Below are 10,024 nucleotides of genomic sequence, written 5' to 3'. Positions count from 1 at the left end.
TCCTGGGCTCCCCTCCCCCAGCCGCAGCTGCGGCCCCGCCCCGCCGGGCCTTGCGTGCCCCCGCCGCCGCGGCCTCGCCCCCTCCGTACCTTCTGCCGCGGGGGCCCGAGGCCCCGCCCCCTCCCTTTCCTGCCCCGCCCTGCGTGCCGACGCCGCGGCCCGGTACACACCCCCTCTCGCCTCCTCCCCACCCGCGTCCTTACAGTGGCTCCGCGGCGCTTCCTCGCTGCCGCTCTATCCTGGCACTCTGTGTTCCTGGAGGACTGGCCGGTTCTCTGGCGGGCTGGCTCCCTAAACGCCTGCTCCCGGACCTGCTTCCGTGGCCCTCCCCGTCTGGGCGCCACGTGGAGACATACCTGGACGGGAATGCGACCTCCGCGGTGCAGGCGTCTGTCACGACATGCCCCCGTTATAAGAACCCGCAACGCGGGCTCTGTCGCTACAGCCCCAGGCTCCCTCTAGCCAACCCCCAGAACTGCTTGGGGTTTTGTGTGACTCATATCGCTATTGGATCCCCTCCCTGCCGTACCAGGTCCCCGAATCTCAGAACAGAAAGACCCTCCTGCAGGGCTGGGGAGCTCACCACCTATGCAGACAGCTGGCTCCACCCACCGTGACGGTTCTGGGGGCTAAGGAGGTTTCAGAGCCTTCAACACCTGTTCCTGCCTCTGCCAAGCCTTCTGGTCAGTGCTTTGTCTCTTAAGCTGGCTAGTTAAGGCTTCCTCTGGGCAGCCATTCAGTGACCCCTCCGGACTGGCCACAGCAGCAGCAGCCAGGGGGCTCTCTGCTCGGGATGCCAAAGACTTGGGGAAACAAGTGGTTTCCTAATTAAAGGCTCCCTGAAGACCCCTCCTAGTCCCAAACAGGAAGCTAGTCTAGACCAACCCCTTGAGGAGGTGGAAACTGAGGCCCAGAGCTTTCCCCAAAGCTTAATACCACCCAGTTCTTCTGACTCCAAGCCCGTGGTTCTTTCCACTGCATAACACTATCTCTCAGCAAAGACCTGAGGCAGGTAAAAGAGAGCACCTGGATTTCCACAAAGATCCCTGTCTGCAGTTAAATTATGTCTCCCTGAGCCGATGGCCCTCATGTGCTAGCCTGTCTAGGTCACCCATAGCCTTAGCATAACCTGCTCCAGCCACTGATTACACGGTGGCCAACTTCCAATGGGAATTATCCCCTCTACAACTGCCCTGTTAGCCCTTCTCATTCCGGAGGAGTCAAGCCAAGAAGCCCCAACCATCTTGTCCACATTGGTGGCCGGGCATGAGAATGGACAGAAAACACCGACCTTGCCAGGTGCCCCCATCTGGAGCTGAGCTGGGGGAGAAGGGAGGAGGGATGTTTCCCCTGGTCCAGAAGAGGAGGTGAAAGGAGAAAAGAAATGTTAGAAACTGCTCTGGGCTTGAGGCTGACATAAAGCCTCAGCCCCAAGAAGCTAAGCCCCCCCTTTTCTCTGCCACCAAAATCAATGGCCTCTTACCACTGCCAGAGCAGCTAGCTGGGTGCCAGCTGGAGCCAGTCACCCCTTCATGGAGCCTCGGCTGCTGTCCGGGAAATGGGGTTCTTTGTCTGGCTGACTCCTCAAATAGGCTTCAGAATGCCAGGGCTTTTGAAAACACCACTGCAATGCTAGCCAAGCCCTGGGCGATTATTCCATCCCCTGAGTCACCAGCCTGTATCTCATCATCCTGCATGTGCCAGTGGATGAGTGTGTGTATCTCCCACCTCCACGCCTTTGCCATTTGCCCTCGTCTCTGTCTCTTAGAATTCCTAGTATCCTTCAGTGCTTGGCCCAAATGCCACCTCCTTTTTCCTGATCTTGCCAGCTGTGGAGTCACTTCCTCCCAGAAGTTACTTTCTATGGCTGGGGATGCTGCTTGCTTTGTGCTCTTGCGTGGGGATAAGGACGTCGCTCTGCTGAGATGATGTGGCAATGCCTGCTGATTCTTCACTGGTCACAGGGACTAGGGGTTGTGCCAATGGGGAACTGTCACTGAGCATCATGAAAGGACAGAGTCTTCTGGAGGGACCACCCTCCTCAACCTGCTGGAAGAGCTGCAGAAAGGCTTCCATCTTCCCTATTACCAGGTATTTTTCTGTGCTCTGACACCCGGACACACTGTGTTTCTGATGAAGCTGAGTCCTTCCCAGGGGAAAATTTCATCAGGGTAATTTAGTGGGAAAAAAAAATCACAAAATCCTGGCCTAGAGATTAGAAGATCTAGATTTGAATCTTTATTCCACCACTTAGTAGGTACATGTCCTTATCAAAACCAATTTCCTCATCTATAAAATGGGTGTAATAATTTCTAAGCTGTCTAATTTCAAGGGCCATTTTCTCTTTGTTTTTTCTTAATATGTTTTCTCTCTCTGCCATCCCTACCCATTGAGCAGTAAAGAAAAAGAAAACACTCATGACACATATGCATAGTTACAACAAATTCCTACATTGGGACCATGTCCAAAATCCTCTCATTCTGCATTTCAAGTTCATCCCCTTCTCTGGCAAGAGGTGACAGCAGGCTCCTTCCTCTGGAATTGTGTGGTCACTGCGTCCAAGGGCTATTTTCTAAGGAGAGGTGTGAAAATGTGGGTGAGCTGTAAGGTCTTGTGCAAATGGCAAATACCAGCATCCCGCTCATCGGTAGTAACAATATTTTTATTGTCATGCAAAAATTGGTGTTTGGGTCCTGTTTTCCAGAGGGCCTGCTCCTTCTCCTTGGGGGACTAAGAAGGCTGAAACAATGGGGCAGCTGCCTTTCAGAGGTGACCTTCCAAGTCTCAATTTCTTCACACTCTTTCACTCAGAGTACATTTTGATGGCTAGGGGGCAAGCCGGGAAGGGTGGTAGATGATGCTCCCTCTGCAATATGAAGCAAGATGCCAAGGGGGGCAGCCACAGGGCACACTAGGAGAACATTCAAAAACTCAAGGAGTGTTTATTAATTTCTATCAATTATTATTTTATTTATTATTTTTATTAATTATTAATTAATATTTGCCAATCACTGTGTTTGGGGCTGGGAACAGGGTGACAATAGTTGGTGGTGTCCTTACCAGAAAAAGGGAAGTTTGGAGGAAGGATGGTTTGGGGAGTAATCTATAATGAGCTCCATTTTGGATACATGGAGTTTGAAATGGTGATGGGCCATCTAGCTATGGTCTTCTTACAGTTCATAGATGTACAGTTGCAAGGAACCTGAGACATCATTTAGTCCAACCCCCTTATTGTGTAGATGAAGGAAACTGATGAGGCCTATAGAGTTAAAATGATGTGCCCAAGGACGCACAAGATAGTAAGCATAAGAGGTAGGATTTGAACCCGAGTCTTTTGACTCCAGAGTCAATTGTGCTCTCCACTGTACCATTCTTCTTCACCCCCCTCTATAGTTGGCAATGTGGGGCTGGGGCTCAGGAGAGCTGTGAGGGCTGAGAGTTATCTGCATTGAGATAATAATTGAACCCGTGGGAGCTGATGAGGTTATCGAGAGAAAGAGAAAGAGTGTGTAGAGAGAGTAGAGAAGAGGGCTGAAGGCAGAGCCTTCAGGGACACTGGAGCTTGTCAGTGGCAGATGGTTGATGGTACAACAGAGGTGATGAAGAAGGAGCTCTCAGACAGGTAGGAGGAAACAAACACAGAGTTGTCTCCCAAAAGCCAAGAAAGGAGAGAGAATTCAGGAGGAGGGGGAGGGGGTTAACAGTGTCAAAAACTGTAGAGGTCAAGTGAGATGAGAGCTAGAGTTAGGGCTTAAAAGATCATTGGTAGGACTGTAACAGTGTAAATGTCAGGGACAACCAAAAGAGATTCCTGGAATACTGTGACCAGTAATATTTTCCCCAAAATGATGAGAAAATACACCTCCCTCCCTCTCTCCTTAGGATAGGTGAAGGACTATGGGCCTGGAGCATGTCTGCTGTCAGACTAGATTCCTGTATTGGTTAATTTTGATGAACTTTTTTTTTTTTTTTTACTCTCTGCTATAAAATATGGTTCTATGTAGAGGGGAGGAAGAGGGACATTTGGAAATGAAGGTGATGCTTTAAAAAAAGATGTCAACAAAAAATGAAACTTTAAAGAGACCATTTTTAGTGGAGTAACAGGATCTGAAGCCAGATTACAAGGGGTTTGACAAGTGACTGGGAAATAAAAAAATAATTACAGCAAAGAGTGTAACAATCCTTTCTTGGAGTTTGACTATGAATGGGATGAGACATAGAGGAAAAAGTTTGAGAGGATGAGAGGGTCAAGTGACAGAATTTTAAGGATGGGGTGGGGGGGGACCCGGGCATCATTGTAGGTGTCAGGGAAGGAGCCAGTGGTTGACAGAAGGTGGCAAGCTCCTGGCAGAGACTTGAAGGGTCGGAACAAGAGCAAAAGTAGAGGAGCCCTCTACTTCTCAGGGGAGAACGGGGAATGGGGTAAAGGGACTGTGAGGCATCGATTAGGAGGAAAGACAGGAGTCGTGGTTAGAGGTTGGGTCTTTTGCAGAGAGGGAGAGCAAAGAAGAGGAGTGGTTACTGGGGATTTGAGAAAAGGAAAGAAAGTTTCGAATAGTTGCTCTTATGAGCTTTAGAAGGAGTCAATCATGAAAGAACAGAATAATTGCATTATATGACAGGTGGGACGCAGTAAAAAATAGATAACATATCATTTTAGCAGACCTGGTGGGCACTATTCTCTGGCAGCATGCAAGTATCAGTGGAGGAGATGGATCATGGCACTGGTAACCTGGGGGTGGAGTTTCTTAAGGCGTGACTGGCGCTAGCACAAAGGATCTCACAGGGAGAAGAGAGGATCATGGTATACAGGTTTAGAGCTAAAAGCCACCTTAGAAGTCTTCTGGACCCAGGACCTCTGGTTCCAAATCCAGGATTCTTATAGCTATTATGTATACGTCAGAGGCAACAAGGCCTAGCAGATGGCTCACTGGCCTCAAAGTCAGGAAGACCTGAGTTCAAGTCACACAGACTCTGGCCTAGTCGCTTACCTTCCAAGTGCTCTAGACCAGAGATGTCAAACATGTGGGCCACTGGCCCCGCAGGGCCACAACACTCCTGAGTGCGGCTAGAGCCTGATTAAAATGTGATTAGGAAATATTTAACAAAATAAATTAAAGGACAATAAAACATTGATAACCTTAGATTTGAAAACTAAGTCAACATGTGGCCTGCAGGGATCCTTCTGCATGGATCAGTGGCCCCTGGTTCTGTTTGAGTTTGACACCTCTGGTCTAGGCTCTTTAACTCTTTAAAACTACAAGCTGCAGTTGACAAATGAATGAGATCACAAGAGGTAACAGACATTTATTAAATATTCATTATGTGCCAGGCACTGTGCTTAGCTCTGGAGATACAAATAAAAAGATAGTCCTTAGCCTCAAGGAGATTACATTTTAATGGGAGAAGATAACACAGCCAGAGAGAGCTGAAAAGGGGGGGCACCCAAGGGGGAAGCCTGGTGATGAAGTCCAGAGAGTCAGAAGCACAATGAGAAAGAATGAAGGAATGAAAAATTAGGAACGTAAATAGAAAAACCAGAAAGCCCTTTCCTTCAGAGTTCATATTCTGAGGGAGACAACACATATAGGAAATTCCATATGTAAGGGTCTAATGGTTCTTAGGGTATGGCAACAAAGCAAATGGTAATGCATTTACTATTATTTCCACCGATAAAAATCATACTCGCTCTATATCTTGTATCATATGATAGTACTAACAACTTTGGTCATGGAAAATTTCTTTTTTGGGTTTTCAGTAGCTGTGGCTACTGAGGAGACAGGGGCTGTAGCATCTGCAGAAGTAGTTGCCAGAAGAGATAGAGAAATTCACAGGAGGTAAAATGAATAATTTTGATTATATGAAATTAAAATGTTTTTTGCATAAACAAAACCAGTGCAACTAAAATTAGAAGAAATGCAGGAAGCTGGAAGAAAAAAAATCTTTGCACCAAGTTTCTCTAATAAAGGGCTTGTTTCGAAAATATGTAGGGAATTGAGTCAAATTTACAATAACAATAGCCATTTCCCAATTGACAAATGGTTAAAGGATATAAACAGGTAGGTTTCAGAGGAAGGAATTAAAGCTATCAACAATTATATAAAAAATGCTCTAAATTGCTAAGAATTAGAAAAATGCAAATCAAAATAGCTCTGTGGTACTATCTCATACACATCAGATTGACTAAGATGACAGGAAAGGAAAATGGTGAACGATAGAGAAGCATTAGTACACTCATGCACAGTTGTATCTGTGAACTAGTCCAGTCATTCTGGAAAGCAGTTTGGAACTGTGCCCCAAAGACTGCTGACTGTACATCAAAGAAACAGGAAAAGGAGCCATATGTACAAAAATATTCATAGCTGCTGTCTTTGTTTTGGCAAAGAATTAGAAACTGAAGGAATACCTATCAGTTGGGGAATGGCTGAACAAGATATGGTATATGAATGTGATGGAATACTCTTGTGCTACAAGAAGCAATGAAGGTGGCACAGTGGATAGAGCTCTGGGCCTTGGAGTCAGGAGGACCTGAGTTCAAATCCAGTCTCAGACACTTGACACTCACTAGCTGTGTGACCCTGGGCAAGTCACTTAACCTCAATTGCCCCCACACACACACACACACGCGTGCACGCGCGCATGCGTGCACAAAATAAAAAAAGGAAAGAAACAATAAATGGCATGGTTTCATAAAAACTTGGGAAGACTTATATGTGGGGATTAAAATTGTCCCACCTAGAATAAAAGAGATTGAGGCAGAGCTCTGAGCAAATGGCACTTTATTAAAAGGTCCGTGGTCCCCTCCATGAAGTGGACCTCAGATCTTCCTCACGATCTAAGATGCCTGCTTCTTCCAGGACCTTGTATTTATAGGGTTTGATACCCAAATTCGCAAAAGAGGCATGGTAAAATACAGAACCTCATTGGTTTATAGACCTTGATCTTATGAGCCAAAAGTGACCCACGGGAGGCGGTCCGCAGATTTGGTGAAGCATGGGGCATCTCCCCTGTCTTGGACAAGAGAGAATGGTCCAGAGGTACAAAAGTGAGTTGGAGGACTTACCTTGCAATTGAGTCACCTGTACCACACTAGACTTGGTCACCATGACAAGTTAAAGTTAGGGCGGAGGACCTCTAGTTAGCTTCCTGTGATTAAGCAAGCGATCTTGCAGCTCACAGCTCTGGATCTTAACGTACAGAACTTATAATCATTATTCCTATAGAATCATATCAAAATAATTAATACCGGGGGCAGCTAGGTGGCACAGTCAGGAGGACCTGCGTTCAAAGCCAGCCGCAGACCCTTGATACTTATTAGCCGTGTGACCCTGGGCAAGTCACTTAACCCCAATTGTCTAGCCCCCCCCCAAAAAATAATAATACTGATTGGAATAGAGTAGAGGTCCAAATAAATTATTTCTCACATGTATGACCTGATTCAGAATGAAATGAACAGAACCAGGAGAACAATTTATAGAGTAACAACAACATTGTAGAGATAATCAACTGTGAAAGACTTAGGAACTCTGATTAACCCAACAGCCAGCCACTAGGACTCATGATGAAATGGGCTATCCACCTCCAGATGGAGTGCTGATTGGCTCAGAGGACAGATGAAGCATGTTTTCTCTTCTCTTCTTTCTTTCTTTCTGAGCATGGCTAATGAGGAAATTTGTTTTGCGTGATTATACGTATTTGTAATGGGTTTTTACTTGCCTTTCCATTGGGTGAGGGAAGGAGAGAATTTGGAATTAAAAAAAAGAAGGAAGGAAAAGAAGAAAGAGGAAAACAGGTTACGTGTCATTAATTGTTCATTCCTGGAATGAGAGCTGTGAGCAGGCTGGGCTGCTATACTTGGGTTCTTGAGTCATCTCCCTCAGGGTCTGAGGGGAGATGGTAGTCAAGGTGGTGGTCTTACTTCCCAACCATAAACTGCATCTTGTCTCTCCCTCAGGGTTAACTTCAACTAAACTGACTTGCCAGTTGGTGGGGGAGAGGATGACAACCCACATTAGTCTAGGCAGTTTCGAGGCCTGGGAGTTCCCCACCATTCAGTCACTCAGTCAGCATTTATAAAGCCTTACTATGTGCCAGGAACTGTGTTAAGTCCTAGAGATCAAAAGAAGGGCAAAAATCAGTTTTTGCCTTCAAAGACTGCCTCACAGTCTATGGGGGGAGAAAACATGCAAATAACTAGGAGCAAAAAGGATAGATATCGTGTAAAAGGAAGGTCATCTCAGAGAGAAGGCACTAGTATCTGGAGGAGGGGAGGCAGGAAAGGACTCCTCTAGAATCACAGAGATGGATGTAGTATTACAAGAGAAGAGAATACTTGTAGGAGGTTGGCCTTGGCAAGGAGAAAAGCCGCCTTTTATGTGATGGTCAAAGGAGGGAAAAAGTGGGGAAGATGTTTGAGTGATGTGAGATAAGGAGGCAGGGAGAAGAGGGAGCTCTTGGTGAATGGCCTCCATTTTTGTTTTCTCAAATACTGTGCGGATTGATGAACTAAAATGTACAGCTTTATATGTTTCATGATTCTAATATCACCTTAAGGCTTACCAAGTACTTGCATCGTAGAAATAGGTACAGTGATACCAGTGTTATTATACCATTTTCCATTGAAAAAGCTAGGCTCTGAGTATGATTTGCTTGGGGTCACACGTCCACTGAGTGTTAAAGATAGATAGGAACCCAGATGTCCTGAGGCTACTCTTTCCATTATACCATTCACCCCCACCTCCCACTCCCAGTGGGGGAGATGTGACTAGAAAACTGGTTATGTAAAAAATAGGCCCGTCTCAGTGGAACTGAAGCACAGTAAGAGCCAGCATGGCAGCCACCAAAGCTAATGTCTTTTCAGCAACACTAATACAAGTATGGCATCCTGAATGAAAAAGGATAGAGTCCCTGGACTCCATTCCACTGTACCCTGGTCAGAATACACATGGAGACCATGTTTAGTTTAGGTCACTGCACTTTAGGGAAGACATTGGTAAACTGGGGACATTGTTCCAAGAGTCACATTAAAGGATGGTGAGGGCATCGGAAGTCATGCCATGTGAGGATCAGATGAAAAAACTGGGAATGTTTAACTCTGAGAAGAACAGCTTGGGGAGGGGCCTCATCATCGGTTTCAATCATTTAGTGGGCAGTCATGTGGAAGATGGACTGGACTCATTCTGCTTGGCCCCAGAAGGCAGAACAAAGTGCACAGTTAGAAGCTTCAGACTTCAGTTCAATGAAAGGAATACCTTTCTGATAATTAGAGCTGTTTCAAAATTGATAGAGCTGCCTCAGATGGTAGTGGGTTTGCTACTGATGAAAACCTTAAGTCAGTAAGTCAATTAGTCAATAAACTTTACTAAGTGCCTACTGTGTGCCAGAAGCTGTCTGAAGAATTGTCAGAGATCTAGAAATAATCTCTGCTCGGATAAGGTTAATGGTCCCTGGGATTCTTTCCAACTTGTAAGATCCTGTGACTGTCTCCTTTTGGGTACTTTTCTGGGGTTTCCTCACACTATGCTCTCTTGGTTGTCCTCCTACCTCTCTGATTATTGCTTCTCAGTCTCCTTTGTCAGTCATTATCCATGTCATGCCACCCCCTCAACTGTGGTGGGCTCTAAGATCCTGTGTCCTAAGCTTACTCTCTGTCTCTGTGTCTCTCTCTCTGTCTGTCTCTCTCTCTCTCTTTGTGACATCATCAGCTTCCACAAACTCAATTCTCTTCTCTCTGAAGATGAGTCTGTATATATCCAGTCCTTGTCTTTCTGTTGACCTTTACTTCCCCTACCACCGACTGCCTAATAGACATTTCAAACAGAATGTTCCATAGGCAACTCAGACTTAACATGTCCAAAATAAAATTCATTATCTTTCTTCCCCAGACCTACCTTATTTCTGTGGAAGATACCACTGTCCTTCTGTGAGACGGCTAGTGCCATTGGTCCTCTTTGGACATAGCAACAACAGATGGCACAAAGGATAGTGTGCTAGACTTGGAGTTAGGAAGACTTGAGTTAAAATC

General features: G+C 45.9%; 1 protein-coding gene across 8 annotated transcripts in view; it reads left to right on the top strand.

Moving 5' to 3' along the window:
* Window positions 1–142: 142 nt before the first annotated feature.
* LOC110213925 (uncharacterized) overlaps window positions 143–10,024 on the top strand; it is a 54,359-nt gene continuing 44,477 nt past the window's right edge. For 6 of the 8 annotated variants that reach the window (XM_078150810.1, XM_078150808.1, XM_078150809.1 and 3 more), the window contains exon 1: window positions 2,002–2,091. Coding sequence is in view for 1 of the 8 variants with exons in the window: in XM_020994505.2 (XP_020850164.1) it covers window positions 1,937–2,091 (155 nt within the window). In the remaining 7 variants the exon portion in view is untranslated. Of the gene's footprint in view, window positions 2,092–10,024 lie in introns of all 8 variants that reach the window. The other 2 variants (XM_020994505.2, XM_020994500.2) reach the window with 2 other exon arrangements.

This window comes from Phascolarctos cinereus, unplaced genomic scaffold (assembly GCF_003287225.1).
Source record: "Phascolarctos cinereus isolate Bilbo 61053 unplaced genomic scaffold, phaCin_HiC Scaffold_3;HRSCAF=262, whole genome shotgun sequence".
Classification (NCBI taxonomy): Eukaryota; Metazoa; Chordata; class Mammalia; order Diprotodontia; family Phascolarctidae; genus Phascolarctos; species Phascolarctos cinereus.
Note: the sequence above shows the minus strand (reverse complement) of the source record. Positions and strands in the feature narration are given on the sequence as shown.